At 45.2% G+C, this 22,727-nt stretch overlaps 1 protein-coding gene across 1 annotated transcript; it reads right to left on the bottom strand.

Annotated features, from left to right (window-relative positions):
* Nucleotides 1-291: 291 nt before the first annotated feature.
* On the bottom strand, nucleotides 292-1,256 carry LOC136484821 (ethylene-responsive transcription factor ERF094-like). The gene has a single exon (XM_066481778.1). The coding sequence runs from the start codon at nucleotides 1,254-1,256 to the stop codon at nucleotides 378-380; it is 879 nt and encodes a 292-aa protein (XP_066337875.1). The 3' UTR covers nucleotides 292-377.
* Nucleotides 1,257-22,727: the final 21,471 nt, after the last annotated feature.

Below are 22,727 nucleotides of genomic sequence, written 5' to 3' on the forward strand. Positions count from 1 at the left end.
TTTTGAATGTCACATCAGATGTTTTGGGGATGTCGGAAGGGGTTTTCGGATACTAATAAAAAAACTAATTACATAGCTCGCCTGGAAACTACGAGACGAATTTATTAAGCTTAATTAATCCGTCATTAGCGCATGTTAGCTACTGTAGCACTTATGGGTAATCATGGACTCATTAGTCTTAAAACATTCGTCTCGCGATTTCCAACCAAACTGTGTAATTAATTTTTTTTATCTATATTTAATACTCCATACATGTGCTGTAAGATTCGATGTAATAGTTTGGGGTGGAAATTTTTGGAACTAAACCAGGCCTAATTACTCCAACTCGGACGACACCCGGAGGAGCAACGCCGCGCCCCGTTTCTAGTGTCAACTAATTACTCCAACTCGGACGACACCCGGAGGAGCTCGTCCAAATAATCGGTGCCGAGGTCCTCCAGCTCCACGACGCCGTAACGCAACTGGCTCTGGCCGCGCGACGTCACCTGCTGCTGCGGCACCGCTGCCATGGCCGTGCAGGACGAAGACACGCCGGACAACCCAGAGCATTGGCGCGCCGCAGCAGGCTGTCGTCGTTGCGGCTTCATGATGTCCTTGCCGTCGCAGGTCACAGCGGCGGAGGAGGGCTTGCGCCTGCGCGTGCGCTTGGAGTGCCGGCGCTTCAGCGCGAGGACAGGGGAGCCTCCGGCTCCGCCCGTGCCGGCGAGCGCGAGCGCGCGCAGCGACTCCACCACGCGCTCCACGGGGAAGTTGAGGACGGCAGCGGCGCCGCGCGCGGCGAAGGCGGCCTGGTCGTAGGCGAGCGCGGCGGCCTCGGGGGTGTCGAAGGTGCCGAGCCACACGCGGGCGCCCCTGCGCGTGGAGTCGCGGATCTCGGCCGCGAACTTGCCCCACGGCCGCTTCCGCACCCCGATGAACGCCGTCACCCGCTTCTCGTTCTCGCCTGCCCAGGCGGCGTCGTTGGGCTGCCGCCGGTGCTGCTCCCGCGTGGTCGGCGACGACGACGCCGTTGTCGTCGTCGCCTCGGAGGAGGACGAGGGCGAGGAAGCAGAGAGCCAGTCGGAGCAGCAGTCCTCGGCGGCGGCTGTGGCAACGTCCTCGTCCATGGCCATACCGAGGAGAATGGCGTCGAGCTGCTGTAGTAGCATGTCGTCGCCTTGGGCCGTGTCGTCGTGGAGCCACGCGGCGGCTGGTGCTGCGGCGGCAGGGTCGCAGTTGGAGGCAGAGGATGTGGGAGTAGGATTGCCTTGTTCCATTTCAGCAGACTGTAGTTGTGAGCAGTGCCGGAGGTAGAAGAAGGATTATATTTATATAGCCTCCAGGCTGCAGCAGTCTTGTGGAGTGGAGAGGAGGATGTCCGGATTGACTTGTCGTCGGCTGTAAGTGGATTTCCTGCGTGGGACCCGCCACAATCTTTGTTTTCAGCACAACGGCAGCGCTCACGTGATGGTAAAAGTCAGTAAGGCTGACGTAGGGCGGCTGGATACGACAAGCCGCCTAGCGTCACCTGAGCTGCTGCCAATGCTTTGCTTCCCTCTGCCATAAAATATCTGAAAGGAGACAATCCTCTGCATTAATGAAATTTTAGGCCTGGTTTAGATGCCATCTAAATTTTAAGTTTTTTCACTCTTTCTATCACATCAATTTTTAGTCGCTTGCATGGAGTATTAAATGTAGGTAAAAAAATAACTAATTACACAGTTTAGTTAGAAATCACGAGATGAATCTTTTGAGCCTAGTTGGTCCACGATTGAACAATATTTACCAAATAAGACGAAAGTGGTACTATTCATCAGGTTCAAAAAATTTGCAAAGTGAACAAGGCCTTAGTATCCCTTTCATCTTTCCTCTACTGACTAAGCTGACTGATTGGTCGACTCTCTCCTCAGCCCTTTGTCGTCACCATCACCAAAAGACTTTTAGGCGACACTACTTGAATTATAGTAACCTGCAGGCAGTTAATATGCTATTAACTTTATGACATTTGATTGGTCAATGATTTTTTTCAACAAATGTGACATCTGTGATAAAAGAAAAAAAAGGACTTCGGCTCCCACGAAGCACAGCGTGCAGTGGTTTTGCAACAGGGTCATGTCTCCGAAGCAAGTGCAGTTGTCACCTGAAAATTCTTGAATTTTTTTAGAAAAAAGGTGCGATGACCAGGTGGGCACCCACTGGATAACCCCACTACTGGACCACATGCACAATCATGGTCGATGGTTGTTTATTCAGGGGCAAGTAGTACGCCTTCGTTGGTGTGTGTTTAGCGCCTAGTTTTCTTCTTATTTTTAATTTTATTAGATGAATGCTTTAGAGCGACTTCAAGAAAAAATCTTTTATCATTCCTAATTTATAGGAACAAAGATTTTGATGAAAAATATCCTTCAACAACCATTTTAATTAGATCTCTAAATACAGATATTCTCTATTTCAGATTTCTCGCTAGCCAACAATTCAAAGTGAGAATGACTCTCTAGCATAGAAAACGGTTTTTTACTCAAATATCTCTTCAAAGATGATTTAGAGAGTTAATTTTAGAAAAAACTTTCCGAGATGCTCTTAGCTCCGGGTTGATCATTTTATTTGTAGCATCTATCATCATCTTTCGTTCTAGGGGATACTGAATTTACAATATTAGATGCAAGTTTAATCTATATCTATACCTAATAATAAAGAGGTAAAATTTCTGCCCATTTTGTTGGTACCCATTTTTTTGGTATGGCCTACTCTTACTAACTCCGTGACTCCGTGAATATGAAAAGTATTTCTGTTTGTTCTCTACAACTCACCTGTTATATATATATATATATAAAACAACATATATAGGTCTTCTTGTGGTAACCTGAATATGTACTAATCCAAATGCTAATCCAAATATATCCTTTAGGTCTTGATTAATCTGGGTAAGAATCCTAATCCTATCCTACTGTTCTCTGGGAACACGGATTTGTGCGAAGGAAAGCAGATATGGCGGATAGAATCTGATCTGGAAAATTAATACGGATACCGAAGGAACGTGGAAAAGGAATACGGAAGGGAGAGGTAGAAAAAAAAATATTAATCAACAATTACCTCACGCTCCTGGATTGTAGAATTCACTACCGGAATCCTGCTATTTGCCGAGTGTTTTTATGTATATCGAGTGTATTTCCTCGAGCACTCGACGAATAAGTGATTTGCCAAGTGCTGCGCTAAAAACACTCGAAAAAAAAACACTCGACAAAAAAAAAAAAACACTCGACAAAATAGGGGGTTTACCGAGTGTAAACAAAAAAACACTCGGCAAAGAGCAAGTTTGCCGAGTGTAAAAAAAACACTCAGCAAAGAAATAAAATATTATTTCTGGAAAAGAAGGAGAAGGAAAAAATTCTTTACCGAGTGCTACATCTACGACACTCGGCAAAGAAATATAAAATATTTTTTCTGGAAAAGAAGGAGGAGAAAAAAAATAAAAAAAATCTTTGCCGAGTGCTAGATCTACAACACTCAGCAAAGAAAGATAAATTTTTTTTTCTGAAAAAAGAGAAGAAAAAAATAAAAAAAAACCCTTTGCCGAGTGCTAGATCTACAACACTCGGCAAATTTTTTTTTCTTGGAAATAAAAGCCGCACATCGCCTCCTCGGTCACCCCGCACACCGCGCCCTCCGTCATACCGCACGCCCCTCTCCCTCCTCGTCCTCCGACGCCCTCCCCTGCTCCCTCTCCCTCCTCCTCCTCTGACGCCCTCCCCTGCTCCCTCTCCGGCCCGGATCCAGCGCGGCCCCCTCCTCCCTCTCCTGCCCGGACCAAGTGCGCTCACTTCCTCTCCCGCACCGAGCGGCGCGCAGCCTCCACTCCCTCCCCACAGCGGTGGCACTCGCCCTCTCGCCCTCTCTGCCCCCACAGCGGCGGTGAGCACCCTGGCAAGGAGGAGGCCTGGCCTCGGTGAGGAGGTGCCCCAGGAGAGAGTGCCCTAGTGAGGAGCCCCAGCCCCGCGACAAGGAGCCTCGGCGGGTGCCCTGGCAAGAAGGATCCTCGGCGGACTCCCTGGCGGCCCAGACCCCAGATCCGGCCTTAGCTCTCTCTCCCTCCCCTCCCTCCCCACAGCGCCGCCCTCCAGCGGTGGATCTAGAGCTCCCGGTGGCGGATCCAGGGCGGTGGCTCCTTCCTCCGGCGATGGATCCAGAGCTCTTGGTGGCGGATCCAGAGCGGTGCCTCCTTCCTCCGGCGGCGGATCCAGGGCGGTGGATCCAGGGTGCCGGCGCCCCCCGGTGGCGGATCTAGGGCGCTAGTGGATCCAACGAGCGGCGGTGGCGGGCCAGCGCCGGAGCGGCTGATGCTTATTTTTTTTATTTTTTTCAAAAAATGTTTGCCAAGTGTTTTTGAGGCACTCGGCAAAGTCTTCGCCGTGTGTCCAACGAAAAACACTTGGCAGAGTTAGTTTGCTGATGAAATTTTTACCGAGTGCCCTTTACCGAGTGTTACACTTGACAAACCCTTTGCCGAGTGTATTCGTGGCTTTGCCGTGTGCCCTACGCATGTTTGTCTATTTTCTCTACTTAACACACGGGAAAGCTCCCGTTTCCGGTAGTGATTCCTTTCATATTCTAATACGCGGTCTTCAAACACTCGTATGTACTTCAACGGTTAAATCAACAAAACTGTCGTCTCATATCATATCGCTCCGAATTTACTTTTCCATTATTTTCCACACACTTTTTTGGATGGATTTATTTTCCCTCACGTGATGTTTGTCTATTTTCTCTACTTAACACACGGGAAAGCTCCCGTTTCCGGTAGTGATTCCTTTCATATTCTAATACGCGGTCTTCAAACACTCGTATGTACTTCAACGGTTAAATCAACAAAACTGTCGTCTCATATCATATCGCTCCGAATTTACTTTTCCATTATTTTCCACACACTTTTTTGGATGGATTTATTTTCCCTCACGTGATGTTTGTCTATTTTCTCTACTTAATATTTCCCCCTTTTTTCGGTGTACTTTTTTCTTCCATCTTTTATACGTGATATGGGTTTTTTTTGTTTTTTCTCCACTGTACATGATGGTTTCCAATTCTATATGGGATGTGTTTTATTTCCCTTTTTTTTCTCAAGGTAGTTTCCGATTTGTTTGGGAGTTTTCTATTTGTTTCAGTGATTTTATTTGTTCACCGTACGGAGATCAGTGTTTTTGTTTACTTTTTCTAAATGTTTTTTCTACGAAACAGGTGAACCGAAAGTAATGAGAAAATTTTTGGAATGACACGATTTTTTCTTCTGTTTTTTTCCTAGACATACTTACGTACACGGTGATTTCTAATTTGCTTGGCAACTTTTTTTCTTTGGTTTTTTCAACGTACTTAAAAACATGATGGTTATCTAAAAAAACATGATGGCTTCATATTGTTAAAGGTTATTATTTAGTGATCAATTTATTGTTAATCACGTCATTAGCAGTTGCTAATGACAGTTCCATAGGCCTGTTCGGCTTGCTGAAATTTGACTGAATTGACTGAAAACACTGTTCTGGATAAATTGTTGTGAGAGAAAATACTGTTTCGGCTGAAAAAACAAGCTGAATAGTGCGGATTATAAGAAAGCCGAACGGGGCCAGAATAGGCATAGAGAGACACCTTTTAGACATAGAGGGGCACCTTTTCACCATAAGACAACTGCCCATTGGGCTTGTATATATGTATACAACACTGTTCATCAGTAAATACACCTCCATCAATTTTCATTCACAGTTTTTCATTCACGCCGGAGGCCTTCGCCGCTTCATGCTGCAAGGCGTCGTCCATCGTGCCCTCCGGGACATCTCTGACCACCGCATCCCGCCTCGCCGCTTCCACGGAGTCCGCACTGCAGGGACCAGTGGCCGCCGTTCGTCGCCGCGCCCATCGTCCCTGCTGTAGTTCGCCCTCGGCGTCTGCCCGATGCATTGCCCAACCATGTTCGTCAGGCTCGTGAGGGCGCCTGTAAGGAAAATAGATCCTTGGCTCATTTACTTTAGATTTTGGTGTTTGATGACCAACACAATCAAATTAGACTAATGAATTTGCAAGTGATTGTTTTGTAGTTTAATAGGATGCAAGACGTGATTTAGACGAAGGAGACGTGGTGATCCGATGATCAACACCATAAGCAAGACCTTAGAAGCACAAGAGAAGACCCAAGATATCAAGCAAAGTCCAAGCACGAAGATAGGAACCAAGCCAGACGCAAGATCGCGAAGAAACGAGCTGAGCAGCAAAGTGACTGGACGCTGGGTACCAGAGTCTGATCAACATCAGTAAGGTTCCAGAGAGCTGTTTTCGTGATCGGACGCTGGTCAGAGTCCGGTCAGTAGCAGAAAAGCGAGATTTCGTCCCCAACGGCTACTTTCTCAGTGGGGCTTATAAATAGACCCCCAACAGGCCATTTGAGTAGTGTGGAGCTAAGGAAACATACCAAGGGTGTTGATAGACCATTTTATTGATCTCCACTTGTATAGTGCTTAGTGTTTTATTAGGTGATTAGCGTAGGTGCTTTGCGAAGTGCTTAGGTTGATTAGACCACCACTTATGCGCTTGCTCTAGGTTTAGGCCTAGTGTTTAGTGAGGTTTACATACCTCTTATCACCCGGTGCTTGCGAGCATCATTGTTGTACATCGGAGGGGCTTGTAGTCTTGTGAGATCACACCAACCACGTTTGTGGTGTAGCCGCCACCGTGTACCGGAGGGAACAAGACCCGTGGTGTTTCAGCTGGAAGCTTGATAGTGAAGACGGCGGGGAGCATATGGGAGAGGCTTACCGGAAGGCACGTTGGAGACCCACTTGCGCGTGGGGAAAGCCCGAGGCTATCCACAGAGTTACCCGACCGAGAGCTTGGCCCTTGCGAGGGATTCCTTGCGAGGAGCTCCAACAAGGACTAAGGGGAAGCTTGCGCGCTTCTCGATAGCTTGGTAAAAATACCAGAGTCATCGATGGGAGTTTTCATATCTCTACCTTGTTCTTTAGCTTCCGCATTTATATTGATCGTATTACTCCTTTTGCGGTAGAGATAGCAATACACTAGCAAAACCATAGTTGCACATTTAGATAGGTTATCTATTGCATATGTTTTGCTAGGGTTAGAAAAAGAGGCCATAGTTTAGAATTAGATTTTAAGTTGCCTAATTCACCCCCCCTCTTAGGCGTCATGGTCTCTTCAATTAGTATCAGAGCCGGTTGGCTCAATTTGGACCTTTGGCTTAACCGCCGTTGAGCCAACGCTAATTAGAGTGGTTGGAATGGGTACCTCTAGGCCTCCGCACTTTGACGACACTAACTTTCCCTACTATAGAGCTAGAATGGCTGGCTACCTTGAGGCGGTTGATTTGGGAGTTTGGAGAGTCACTCGTGACAGGATGAAACCTATTAAGAATCTTGATAAACCCACAAAGAGTGATGAAAAGGAAATTCATTTCAATGCTAGAGCTAAAAATTGCTTGTTTAAATCTTTTAGCATGGATGTGTTTAACCAAGTATTCACTTTAAATACGACACATAAAATATAGTTAAAACTCCAAGTGCTCCATGACGGTACATCAAATGTCCATGAGCAAAAACATTGTCTAGCTAAATAAAGTTATAATTCCTTTACACTGAATGATGATGAGCTTGTTCATGATATGTATTCTTGTTTAAATCTAATTATCAATAAGCTCCATTCAATAGGACTAACAAAGCTAGATGATGCGGTCATTGTAAGGAAGATCATCTCTGTGCTACCACAAAAGAAATATGCAAGCATCATCACCATCCTTCACAACATGGAGGACTTGAGCACCATGACCCCGACCATAGTCATTGGCAAGATAGTGGCATTTGAAATGTCACACAAGATGGGTCAAGAAGAAGCCTCTTCATCAAGCAATGGCAAAGCTCTTGCATGTGGCGAGAAAAAGAAGATGAAGGGCAAGCAAGTTGAGACAAGCTCAAGCTCAAGCTCCTCAAGTGAAGATAAAGAAGAAGATGAGGATGATGATGATGATGATGATGAAGACTCAAGTGATGATGATCCATCTTCCTCCTCCACCTCCGACCTTGATGAAGAATCAATCAAACTAATCAACAAGGTGGAGAAGATGATCCAAAAGCTCAATGTCAAGGGTGTGCCCATCCAAATCCAAAATCTCATTTTCACAAATCAAAAAAATGAGCAAAGAAAGAGAGGATGCTATGGATGCGGTGAGTTGGGGCACTTTGTGGAAGCTTGTCCAAATAAGCCCACACCCTAGATAAAGAAGAAGGCATGCAAGAAACAAGCCCTCACATCAATAAGGACATGGGATTATTCTTCAAGTGAAGAAAAACACCATCACAAGAGGTGAGGGCGCAAGCACTCATCATCAAGCTCTTCTTGTGTGTGCCTTATGGCACGAGGTAACGAAAGCTCATCCTCTAGTGAGAGTGATAGTGATGATGAAATGTCTTCTTATGAAGAAATTGTGCAACAAAATCTTAATTATGCTAAAGTTTGCACTAGTCAACAAAATAAGCTCAGAAAGATTAAAGAAAAGCTAGATAGTTCACAAGAAGCATACAAAACTTTGCTTGAACAATATGAGAACTTTGCTAATCTTAATGTTGAACTATCTACTAAAATTGAGCAACTTGAGGCTAGTGCAACAACAAATGCATGCACAATCAATGATGAGCAACTTATAAAGAAAAATGAAAAATTAAAAGAAAAGTTAGCTAGCTCACAAGATGCTTATAAAAGTTTGCTTGCTAAAATGGAAACCATGTGCAAACATTGTGATGAGCTAACTAATAAAGTTGCTAATCTTGAAGCCATTAGCACAACCCCCACCAAGGCATCTAAAAAGAAAAGTTCTATCATTAACATGTCTAAAAAGGATGCCTCTACTTCTTGTAATGATTTATGTTTAGACTCACCTTTGTGCAACCAAGTTTGTGTTGAGAAAGTTGTTGTAGATACATGCACACAAGAGGTTGCAAAGGAGAATGAACAACTCAAGCAAGAAGTAGCCCGCCTCACCAAGGACTTGACTCAAGTGAAAGGCAAGGCAAAGCAAGCCCAACTTCATCAAGATAACACCGTCCATCAGGCATCGACCAATCACACATCCAATCGACCGGAGCGCCTTTCCATGGCGTCGTGCCTAGAAAGCAGGCCCTCCCACTTGGGTAGATCGATCTGCCTATCACCTTTGAGGATGCATCCAATTATAGGATGGAGACCCTCACCTTTGAGGTGGTTGGGTTCCATGGAACCTACCATGCCATCCTGGGACGTCCATGCTACGTGAAGTTCAAGGCCATCCCCAACTACACCTACCTAAAGCTAAAGATGCAAGACCCAGGCAGGATCATCACCATTGGCCCCTCCTTTCAGCGCGCCTATGAGTGCGAGGTCAAGTACTGTGATCACGCCACGACAATCATCGCCTCCAAGGAGCTTGTGGCCATCAGGAAGGAGGTCGTCGAAGCGGTCTGCTGGGTCTATCAAGCCAGTGGAGGGCACCAAGGAGGTCCTCATAGACCCCAGCGGCTCCAAGGGCAAAGTGGTGCATATTGGCACCACGCTTTCCTTCGAATAGGAAAGCGGCTCATCGACTTCCTCTGCCAACAGAGACATCGTTGCGTTTAAACCCTTGGACATGCCTGGCATTTCAAGAGAAGTCGCCAAGCACACCTTGAAGATCAGGCCCGGCTCCAAGCTGGTGAAGCAACGCCTACATCGCTTCAAATAGGGGAAACGTAGGGCCATCGGCGAGGAGATCGTGAAGGTTTTGGCGGCTAGGTTCATCAAGGAAGTATACCACCCCGAGTGGTTAGCCAATCCCATTCTTATACGAAAGAAGAGTGGGAAATGGAGGATGTGTGTTGACTACACGGGTCTCAACAAGGCATGCTTGAAGGATCCATTTCCTTTGCCATGCATAGACCAAGTAGTCGACTCAACCTCAGGGTGCGAAACCCTTTGCTTCCTTGATGCGTACTCCTGCTACCATCAAATCATGATGAAAGAGTCTGACCAGCTCATGACATCTTTCATCACCCCGTTTGGATCATTCTGCTACATCACAACGTTGTTCGGTCTAAAGAACATTGGGGCCACGTACCAGCGTTGTATGCTCAAGTGTTTAAGAGACCTCATTGGGCGGATCGTTGAGGCCTACGTAGATGACATCGTGGTCAAGTCCAAATGGGCTGACCAGGCCATAGCCGACCTTGAGCAAACCTTCAGAAAACTCCAAGAAAACGACATTAAGCTCAACCCCGAGAAATGCATTTTCGTGGTCCCGAGGATCATGCTGCCGGGTTTCATCATCTTCGAGCATGGCATCGATGCCAACCCAGAGAAGATCTTGGCCATCATAATGATGGCTCGATTTAGAACATAAAGGGGGTACAGTGAGTTATAGGATGCCTCGCCACACTCAGCCGCTTTATCTCACGCCTCAGCAAATGAGGTCTCCCCCTCTACCGTCTTCTAAAGAAGGCCAACCACTTTGAATGGACGCCCGAGGCCCAGGAGGCGCTTGACATGGTCAAGCAGCTTCTGATGAAGGCCTCAATCCTAGTTCCTCTGACCGATGGAGAACCGCTTCTGTTCTACATTGTGGCCACCACACAAGTGGTTAGTGCCACCCTGGTAGTTGAGTAGGAAGAAGAGGGACATGCCCTTAGAGTGCAGCATCCCGTGTACTTCATTAGTAAGGTCCTATCTGATTCCAAGACCCGCTACCCCTAAATCTACAAGCTCCTGTACGCCATCCTCATTGCTAATATGAAGCTGCGCCACTACTTCGAGTCATATCCAGTGATAGTTGTGACGTGCTTCCCCCTTGGCGCGGTCATCCAAAACTAGGATGCCATGGGAAGAATCTCAAAGTGGGCACTCGAGCTGATGGGTCAAGGGATTTCGTATGCCTCCCGGACGGCCATCAAGTCCTAAGTGCTAGCTGATTTTATTGCAGAATGGACCGAGGTCCAAATGCCACAAGCGGTCATCGACCAAGAGTACTGGCCGATGTACTTCAATGGATCGCTGTTGAAGAAAGGCGCTATCGATAGAATATCGTCGGTAGTCCTCCAAGGGATATCCCATGAAGGTAGATTGATCGATAGAGGTGCGTGTAATCAAGAACAAGAAGGCAACAAAGACACATGAGTTAGATAGGTTCAGGCCATCTGCATGACGTAATACTCTACTCCTGTGGTCTATTGGTTTGTGTTGGCTATCGTATGATATTGCGTGTGTTTTGAGGGGGTCCCCTACCTGCCTTATATAGCCAGGGGGGTAGGGTTATAAGTTGGTTAGATCTATGAGATAACCGGTAAGTAATAACAAATTATAGGGATCACGGGATCGAGCATATCCTAACAGATCTCATAGCATCTTCAATACATCGCCCTTGATGTCTCGCGGTACACGCCGAGCAGTACCATGCACCATAAGTCTTCGTCTTATGGGCTGGACCACCCCAAGCGGCGCAGCCCATGTAGTCTGTCGTGGGTATCCGGGGTCGTACCCCCCACAGCTAGTCCCTAAGCACCTTATATCCGCTGTGCAACACCGTCTTGAGCTTATCCGAGTAGGTGTAAACAAAGCTGAGCAGTCAGACTCATAGTCCGACCACCCTAATGAGTCGTCGAGCAGTTGTGGACCGTAACCGACCAGCTTAACTATTCGGCTGAGCCCGGGCTTACCCAAGTAAGGCTTGCCAGAAGGATGTAAGGAGCTCAAAATCAAAATCAAAAATTTCCTCACTGTGAACCAAGTGTGCCCACTTAGAGTCCAACCACAAGAAAGGGAGATAATCTTCTTCAACTTTAGGAAGCACGAAGTCTTCCAATGAATAGGTTAAAGAAAACACACTCACCACAAGGTGAAGTATGCCCACTTAGTCCCCGAGCCTGACAGTAGGTGACGTGGTCATGTGGTGCCAGGGTCCAAAGTAGTAGTCCTTAGGTGCTGCCCAGTCCCTAATGTCGCTGGAAACCAGTGTAGAAATAAATACAATCATTGCGAGATCACATGTACACATGTAGTCCCCGAGCCTGCTAGAAGATTTTGAAGATATCTTGTAGCAGGGTCAAGGATTTTTTAATGAAAGCTTGCCAATGTCATCTGCCATATACTTCATAAGACCCCAGATGTGCTACCTAGGATCAGCACCCTGATTCAAATAACATGGAGCAACTTGATAGCACAACAATGAGACATAGCAAGATCCGAACACCAAGGGAGTCCCCAACTTAGCTGGAGACGCTTGCACGAAGAATCCAGACAACAAGGATTCCCTAGCATAGCTACCGAGCCCCCAACATAGCTGACGATGAAGCCCATGCAATGAGCAGTCCAACCAATTGGTTGGCGGTGAAGTGAACGCCGAGCAGGAGTGAGTGCTGAGTAGTTCAACCAGTTGGTTGGCGATGAAGTCCGTCTGATAGGTGGTTTGACCACCCAGATGATGATCATCATGTCTAGTCCCTGAGCGTAAGCTCATTGATTGAACCATGCCCCTATGAATCAAATGTGTAGAATGGGTAGTACATGATGTAAAAATAAAATATATGAACTCTAGAGAAGAATAAGCAATGGTGATGAAATAGCATATCCAGCTCGGTGATCAGTTGGTGTGAACACTTAGTGTTATTCTGAAGATGTGTTTATATTTAATATAAACCATCAGACCAGTTAGTGTGTAGTTGAGTCTCCAGCCCTAGCTAGCCTGTTAACCATAACATGGAGCACGGAGCCTGTGTGCATGTAGGAAGAGTAGGGCGTCGCTAAGGAGCCACTGCTGACCACCCCTAACACAGAGGGTAGGCGCTCGTGCACATGTAGGGAGAAGTTAGAGATAGGGCCATCTCCGAGAACATCCGAGAATCAACATGGCCGTTCGAGGATTTGCCTTAGGCTTAGCTATATGCCATCTTTATGATGGTATACATGAAAGAGAATCGTTTGGTGAATAAATATGGAGAAAATAGCTTGAAGAAACATCATGGAGATACATGAAGGTTGGGGAATATTTAGAAAAATGTTAAAGCATGACATAGCTTTAGACAGAACATCTAGTCGGTGGCGTATGACGTTATCTAGTCGGCGTGTACAAAATTGCCCGGCCCTCGAGCTTTCTGAACTGTCATCATGGCGGCGGTCATGGATGTCATCATTGCGATGCGGCAGGCGATCGGAGCGAGTAGTCCAGGTGATGTCATCGTTATGTTATTGGTCGGTGATGTGGGCAGCTCGCTTAGTGGCTCGCTTGATGGCTCGGACGGTTTGTTTGACAACTGGATGGTACAAGGAGTCAAAGGCGAACAAACGTAATCAGAGCCTGACAGAGTCAATCCACGTGGAGACGTGAAGTCATTGAGCATGTCCGACCAAGGTGAGGGCGTAGTCTAAGATCTTTTGTGCATGCATGAGATACGTGAGGTTGCCAGCATCTTTGGTGGAAACACTGCTCCACAACGTGTTATCGCTGACCGCCTTTCCTGATTACTGGTTGTCGTGATCCACAAAAACGATCTTGCGTATCCGATCAGAAATCACGAGCAACAACAAGATGTGATTAGGTTTCTCCCAACCGAATCATGCAGACATACGGATATATCTAGAAGTATAATAACAATATTTAATTAGGAAGCAACTTGACTTAGCTTTCTATAACACCCTAAAATTTCATTTGCAAATTAATAACTAAATTTGAGCCATTACTTGATTTTCTATGTATTTTTAACCTAGGCCAAATAATAAATTTTGGTTAAATAAAACATGTTTGTTGCATTCATGCCAAATCATACTATTTTTGGTTGAGTGTAGGGCTAGATTGTTTGAGGTTGAATTCAAATTTCATTTGAATTTGATCAATTTTCAAAGCTATGGAAATAGAAAATGATTTGATTTTGAAAAAAAACTTTGTTTTCTCCCTTTCAAGCCCAACTCCGGAACTGGCCCAGTTCTTCTTTTCCTTTTCCCGCATCGGCAACCGGCCTGGCCGGCTAGCGGCCTAGTCAGCGCCTCCCCTCCCTTCTTGCCTTCACACCCTCAGCCCGCTTTGTGTCGGCCTGCTCCGCGGCCCGCTCCGCGCCCTTCTTTCGCACCGCATGCGCACAAGACAGCGGCCGAACTCGGCGTCATGGCCCGCTTCGGCATCCCCGCATCCAAACCACGCCAAGCGCTCACTACTCCCTCCCTCTCACTATGTCACTGGCCCCACTCGTCAGTCGCCTGCCTCACCTTCCTCCTTCGTCCCGGCGATGGCACACACCACGCACGGCAAGCCGCCGCCGCCCGCACCAGTAAGGAAGGCTCACAATCTCATGATTCTATAGCCCTGCGTGCTTCCCTTCCATCTACCGTAGCACCGTCCAACCTATAAAGCCGTAGTCGAGCCCTCCCTCTCTCCCTTCCATTCGTCTGCTCGAGCACACTCACCGCCGCCTTGCAATCCGCTGTGCCCGAGCTCAATCGCCATCGCCGACGCCTCTCGAAGCTCCGCCGTACTCCCCCGCGTTCGTAGGTACCCCCAATTTCTCATTTTGGTCAGCCGTCGCTCGGATTTCCCTAACCCACACCCATCTTCTCTCTCTAGCTTTCGGAGCCCTCCCAAACGCCATGACCATCGCCGTTATACTCGCGGTGAGATTCTCCACCTCCCCGTGCTCTCCGTTCGTTGAATGATGCCCTAGAATGCCGTACTGACAAGTTCCAGTCATGCCGGCCATGGCACCACTACAGGACCATCGCTCCGGCACGTTCCCCACCCTAGGTTTGCACCCCATTGAATTTGCGTGAGCTTGTACGTCATTCCTGTGTGCTCGGTTTGACCCGGGGTGGTCTAGAACGCCGTTCCTGTGTTTGCCATGGTGCATGGCTCACTACCGACCATGGCGGGCTCACCGGAGACACTATGCACCCGACGGGAACTCCCCGTTCATTCCTGCATCGTCAGATCTTGCACGAATGGTCACGATCAGATCATACCCCTTCGGTGTGTAACCGGTCCACCGCAGACCGTGGACTCTGTCCACAATGCCGCGTTAGCACATGCCATGCACACATGGTGAACTGCTCCACTCACACGCTGACACGTGTCCATCTAGTCAGCTGCCACGCAGTCAACCAATGGTTAGCCGCGCTTGTTTTGTAGATTAGCCCCTCGGTTTCTAGAGAATCAACCTGCGATCTAGTTCAGTTCAAATGAATTATTTATCAGTCTTGTTTTTATTCATTTTAGACCCTGTAGTTTTCAGTAATAATGCGTGCCATCCTTAAATCATTCAAATTCAGATTTTATTTGTTTAAATTCAAATTTGAGTTCAGTTTATTTATAGAAATGCCATTGAAACTTATTTCATGCATAACTTTTGCGTTTTTAGTCCGATTTGAGTGATTCTTTCGCTCACGTGTTCGTAGCAGTATGTAGAATAGATTTATAGGATTTTCAATCTATGTTTTTACTGTTTTGTGTACTGTTCTAATAGAAGTCTATTTGTATGCATGTAATGATTGGATTGGATGCTTGATTAGTGCATTGGAACACATTTAGAGGGTGAGCAGTTCGTGGTGACTAAGGATCAACAAGAAGATCAGCAGTACCTAGAAGAGAACTTTGAGGAAGGCAAGTGTTGCAAAGGCCCCTTGTACCTATGAACTTTACAATTCATATTCATGCATGTGTCTAATTTGAAATACCTTAAGGACTTTACCTAGATTATTACTTGTACCACATATCCTTGTTACCTAGGGTTTGGGTATGCATTTTGGATATATGTTCCGGCGCTTAACATAAAATAATTGTTAAACATGACTAAAGTCATTATGCAATGTGATAAAATGGTGTTTTTAGCAACAATTAGGGGGCTAGAGTACGGGGTTGAGTACTCTAGTGCCTCTCCATAAGGACTTAATCCTGAAGCGGCCTCCCAGGAGGTTTCGTACAACCCCGAGTGTCATATGACTCTGACTTTAACCTATTAACTAGTTTGTACTAGCTCGTCCGTAGCTTTCTGTAAGGGCAAGAGGGTGGCACTAGTTGGTATGTTTCCTTTCCTGCTAGGGTGTGTGTACCGTGCCACGACCACATGTGCCACTCCTAGAGGAGGGCCACATACGGCTAGACGACTGAAACCTTAGCAGCTATGACTTGTTGGTGCGACTAGCGAAGGGTTACATAGTGAAACCTAGCCACACTTCCTAGGTAGAGGTGTTGTGGGCGTTGCAAACCCCGACATTGGGAATCATGGCTCGGTGGGGAAAGTTGTATAATTTCTGCAGAAATATTTGTCCTGTTATAACAGTCTTGCTCATGGTAACGAGCGATCTAGATCCTTCATGATTAGTGGTTACTATGGATGGTTGGGAATTGATATAAACTTGATTATACATTATTATCACTTGGGATTTGGGATTGTTCACTAAAGTAGTGATTCAGGATGCTAACCACAGTCAACCCATGTCTAGCCTTTGAGCCTCATAGATCCCTTTGATATACTTGCTAAGCATGGTGAGCTTACACTTGTTTTACATTTATGAAAATCCTGGATGGGTAACCGATAATGTTTATGAAGAGTTCCCAGAAGATGTCCAGGACTACTAGATTGATGTTCACCGGTTGGAGTCCTTATGGTAGTTTGGGCTTAGATTTCCGCTTTGTGTAATATTGTTGCTAATGAGTAAGACTATGTGATAACAGTATGATGAGCTATGCGATGTAATAAAGTACTTTACTTTGATATTATTACAATTTGATGGTATATGCGTGTTTGGACATCCTGGGCGCACATATATGAGTACTTGATTTTGCTATGCAAAATTAGGTGCGACAAATTAGTATCAAAGCTATAACTAACTGTAGGACGATCAACCTAGTTAGAAATGGACGTTTCAAGGATCACATTATCTTTATTTTGCTACCTTTAATTTACTATAAAGTTTTTTGCATATATTTTGTCTTTCATCTGTTGCAAAAATTATCTTATTCTAATACTCAACCTTTTCAATCTTATAGATGGCCCGCACCAAGTTGACACCTTGCAAGCGTACCATTGTGATACCAACAAGGAGGACGAGGTTCATGCTTGGCAAGCGCGTTCCTACACATCTGGTGGAGGATCTAAGGAGCATGGAGGAGGAACCTCTAGAGGACCAGATGGAGGATGAACCCATGGATGGAGAGACTGAAGAGGGGCCCATGTATGAGGAGCTTATAGAGATAGAAGAATTGGAGGAAGAGTCCATGGAGGAAAATGAATAGGGTGGTCAGGATGGAGCTGGTGACCCTGATGATGGTGATGATTCTGACAATTCTAATTCTGATGATGGGGGTAATGATGGTGGTGATGGTGGATATGATGGTGATGGTGACGAAGATGGAGGAGACGGTGGAAATAGTGGTGATGATGACCATGATGCACTGCTAGCTCAAGGGTGGACCACAGAGATCCACTATGATCTGTGAGGAGATGCCTACTACCACCCCAAGCTTCTCGCACTTGTATGTCGCTTCCACACCAGGTGTACTGTTTAGTACAGGACGGAGCATTGGACCCACCCTGACTACACCGGCTTTTGGGAGACAGAAGTGTACATCCGTGAAGGAACTCAGGTGTGCTACATCCACCATGCCATCACTGCATGGCTCACACATGCAACCACCATGTAGGATGCTGCTCGACAGGCATTGGTGGTCAACTGCGACCGCCACTTCGACGACATCGCCTGGGAGGAGGATCGTTATCTTCCCCGCCGTTGGAGCGGCCAGTCTACTTGCAACATCGCTGCACCACTTGGAGAGGTGAACCCTAGGATTAGGCCTACCTTGATGAGCTTGGCATAGACCAACACCAACTTGGATCAGGCTTTGGATGAGCTAGATGTCATGGGGAAGGCATACCTACAGCTTGCCCGTGAGAATGCTACATTGAAGCAACATCAAGGAGGTCCTGATGTGGAAGTGTCGGGTGTTCCTACTCAGTCACCCTCGAGGAACAGAGGAGAATTTGGAGACCCCAACACCAGCACCAACATCGACTCATAGGAGGATTTCCCATAAATATGTAATAAACATGCATAGATGTGCGAGAGAGTGTTTAGTTTTTTTTACTTTTAATGGTTGAACAATTGTTACTTGAATGGTTGGATGAGTGTCATGATGAACAATGTTTGATTTTGATTTTTTTCATGATTGTGATGATTTGTGGGCATGTCCACAGTCATTTAGTTAAGATTAAGGCTTATGGATGATATGAATAAATAATTGGGTTTCTTTTTATCTTGTTGTCCATTCTATATCATTCTGAGCAGTCCACCCTTATCAGTTCATATCTCATGTTCTAGATGTCCAATGGTCATGAAATTTTTTTGGGGATAAGCAGACTTCTACATCTTTCTTTTGGCTCTAGAATCACCTCAATACCTGTTATGAATTGTGAGATACAGCTGTTGTAATTTGGTGTTTCTGTGCTGTCAGAATTCTAGATCAGTACTAATTGTCGCCTATTTTTTCCTGACTAAACGTCAGAATATGAGAATGTGTTTTAAATGAAAGTTGTAGAGAATTTCATAAGCTTTCCAGAAAGTTAAATTTGCATTCAGATGATAAATAGAGAGTTAGATATGCTCGTTTTACTGCACTACTGTTTGTCTAACTCGCCTTAAAGTTTAGAATAATTATCTTCTTGTATACCGTATATATATATATATCTCTTGTCTTTGATCTTGTGATACCTACTCTCAATAGTCCATTATCTCTTAAAGGTTATATATTTTGGACATATGAGACTTATATGATGTATCTATAGATGGTGAACACCAGGAGGAACAACCTGGGAGGCAAGGACTTGCCGCCGCCACCCCCTGTCACCATGGAGCAACTGATGATGATGGAAACTCAATTGCTTCAGCAGATGGCTCAGAGCATGTAGAATATGGGGAATGGGAATGGGAATGGGAATGCACCCTCTTAAGTCAGAGACAAAAGGGGAGAGTTTCTAAAAGGACATCCACCTATCTTCAAACATTCCATTGTCCCGCTCCAAGCCGATGACTGGCTGTGTGCAATTGAGAGGCAACTTGAGATTGCACAGTGTGATGACAAAGAGAAGGTTTTGTATGCTTCTGGACAGCTGCAAGGGGCTGCACTTGACTGGTGGGACTCTTTCCACTTTGGCCATACTGAAGCTAATCCCATCACTTGGCAAGAGTTTCACAGTGCCTTCCGCTCTGATCATGTGCCTGCTGGGTTGATGAAGCTGAAGAAGAAGGAATTCTTGGTTCTCAAGCAGGGGAGCATGTCTGTGGCATAGTATCATGATAGGTTCATATAATTATCATGGTACGCACCTATGGGGGTGGAAGACGATGAGAAGAGGCAGGAGCTATTCATGGAAGGTCTGAATGATGGTCTCTAGTACCAACTGCTGTCCCAAACCTTTGTTAGTTTCTAGCAGCTGGTGGACAAGGCCTTGGTTGTAGAGAACAAGCATCACCAAATGGAGGACAAGAAGAGGAAGTTCTAGGGACAGCAATCTGGGAGCAACTCTCGCTTCCATGCCAATTCTCAATCACAGCAGCGCTATCAGGGTCAGTCTAGTTTGATCAACTGCAACCAGCAACCACAGCGTGCACAACAGCAGTAGCAACAGTATAAGGCACTAGTCCAGTGCCAGCAGCAAACCAACAATGTTCCTATGAAGAATAATGTCCCCAATGCTCCACAAAAGAATGGCACGCCAAAGGCGCCAAATGCAGTCAATGATAACAGATGCTTCAACTATGGAGAACTAGGACATTACTCCAACAGATGCCCCAAGAAGACGGCTAACATGCAGCAAAACTATGTCTAGGGAAAGGTCAATCATGTGACCGCAGAGACAGCTTAGGAGGCACCTGATGTAGTGATCGGTACATTTCTAGTCAACTCAAACTTAGCTATAGTTCTTTTCGATTCTGGTGCTTCACATTCCTTCATAGCATATACTTTCATAAAGAAGCATGGTATTCCCATATGTGTTATGAAGAAACCTATGTTAGTCAACTCACCTGGAGAGGAAATGAAAGCAAATTGGATATGCTTAGCTGCTAGTCTCATCATAAGGGGGGTAGAATTTCAAGCCAACGTTGTAGTCATAGACTCATCTAGAATTGATGTTATCTGAGGTATGGATTGGTTGAGGTCCTAGAAGGCAGTTATAAATTGTGGGAATAGTTTCGTGAATCTAACCACTCCATCTAGAGAGAAAGTTGAGTACGTGGCAACACAATCAGCCTCAGAAATCTATCGGGTTAATCAATTGGAGGGCACAACCATAGAGGATATACAAATAGTAAATGAGTATCCAGATGTCTTCCCTGAGGAGTTACCAAGTATGCCACCTGAACGAGATATTGAGTTTATAATTGAACTTTTACTTGGAACTACACCCATAGCTAAGAGACCTTATAGAATGGGAGTGAATGAATTAGTAGAACTTAAGAAACAAATAAGAAAACTGCTAGATAAGGGTTATGTCCAACCTAGTTCTTCACCTTGGGGTGACCAGTATTGTTTGTAGAGAAGAAAGATGGTACACAAAGAATATGCATAGATTATAGATCATTTAATGATGTCACAATTAAGAACAAGTATCCACTACCTAGAATCGATGACATGTTTGACCAGTTGAAAGGAGCTTGTGTGTTTTCCAAGATCAACCTCCGATCTAGATACCATCAGTTGAGAATAAGATGTTTTGACATTCCCAAAACTGCTTTTGTGACCCGGTATGGATTATATGAGTTCATAGTCATGTCTTTTGGTCTAACAAATGCACCTGCTTACTTCATGTATTTGATGAACAAGGTATTCATGGAGTACCTTGACAAGTTTGTCGTAGTGTTCATTGATGATATATTAGTCTACTCTAAGAATGAAGAAGAACATGAGGGACATTTGAGGCTAGTATTACGAAATCTTAGAGAACATCAGCTCTATGATAAGTTTAGCAAATGTGAGTTCTAGCTAAAAGAAGATCTTTCCTTGGTTACATAATCTCCAATGGAGGAGTGGCAGTAGATCCTAAGAAGGTTAGAGATGTGTTGAGTTGGAAGCCACCTCAGGATGTTAGTGAGATTCATAGTTTCCTTGGAATGGCGGGTACTATAGGAGGTTCATCGAGGGGTTCTCCAAATTTGCCAAACCTATGACTGCTCTGTTAGAGAAGAATGCCAAATTTGTATGGTCTAAGCAATGTTAGGATAGTTTTGAGGAGTTAAAGAAGAGACTGACTTTTGCCCCAGTGCTTGTCTTACCTAATCTTGCCAAAAGCTTCTCTATCTATTGTGATGCCTCACGGCAAGGTCTAGGCTGCGTTCTTATGCAAGAGGATAGAGTTGTTGCCTACGCATCCAGATAGCTAAGAAAACATGAGTTAAATTATCCGACTCATGATCTGGAGTTAGCAGCTATGGTACATGCTCTCAAGATTTAGAGGCATTACCTGATTGGTCATAAGTGTGAGATTTATACGGATCATAAGAGTTTGAAGTATATATTCACTCAGTCAGATCAAATTAGAGGCAGCGCAAATGGCTAGAGTTAATCAAGGATTATGATTTAGAGATACACTATCATCCGAGAAAAGCTAACGTAGTAGCAGATGCTTTGAGTAGGAGGAGTTATGTGAACATGGCCTATGCAACTCAATTACCTAAAGAGTGGTGCGAGGAGTTCGAATACCTAAATTTGGGTATTGTGGCTAACACCATAGAGTTAGAGGTAGAACCTACTTTAGAACGAGAGATTCATAAGGGACAATTGAATGATGAGAAGATCAAAGATATTGCTGAATGTATAGTGATTGGTAAAGCCCTAGGATTCCGCATGGATGATCAAGGAACAATATGGTTTGGTAAAAGGATTTGTGTGCCAGAAGTGAAGTCTATTAGAGAGTCTATTTTGAGGGAAGCTCATGACTCAGCCTATTCTATACACCTAGGGAGTACTAAAATGTATCTTGATCTTAAAGAGAGATATTGGTGGTATGGACTAAAAGGAGATGTAGCTGAACATATGGCCATATGTGATACGTGCCAAAGAGTAAAGGCAGAGCATTAGAGGCCAGCAAGTTTACTTCAACCTATGAAGATACTCGAGTGGAAATGGGAAGAAGTTGGAATGTATTTCATAGTGGGATTACCCCGTAAACAGAGGGGATATGACTCTATCTAGGTAATTGTAGATTGTCTGACAAAAGTAGCACATTTCAGTCCTATCAAGACAACTTATTCTAGTGTGAAGTTGGTAGAGCTATACATGGAACGGACTGTATGTTTACATTGAGTACCAAAGAAGATTGTTTCAGATAGGGTTACATAGTTCACATCCCATTTTTTGTAGAAATTGCATGAGTCCATCGATAAGAAGTTGAACTTTAGCTCAGCTTATCATCCTCAGACAGATGGGTAGACAGAGAGGACAAATAAGATTTTAGAGGATATGCTAAGAGCTTGTGCTCTATAGTATGGATCAAGTTGGGATAAAAGTTTGTCCTATGCCGAATTCTCTTATAATAATAGCTACCAGAAAAGTCTTAAGATGGCACCATTTGAGGCGTTGTATGGCAGAAAGTGTAGGACACCACTGTTTTGGAATAAAATGGGGGAAAGCCAAGTGTTTGGACCAGAAGTTTTGCAATAGACAGAGAAATAGGTACAAACAATAAGGCAAAACTTGAAGGTCGCACAGTCTCGACAGA

The sequence above is a fragment of the Miscanthus floridulus genome, chromosome 10 (assembly GCF_019320115.1).
Source record: "Miscanthus floridulus cultivar M001 chromosome 10, ASM1932011v1, whole genome shotgun sequence".
In the NCBI taxonomy this organism is placed as follows: Eukaryota; Viridiplantae; Streptophyta; class Magnoliopsida; order Poales; family Poaceae; genus Miscanthus; species Miscanthus floridulus.

Excerpts from the sequence above, each read along its gene's own strand:
- LOC136484821 (XM_066481778.1), bottom strand. The coding sequence starts at position 1,256 with ATGGAACAAGGCAATCCTACTCCCACATCCTCTGCCTCCAACTGCGAC.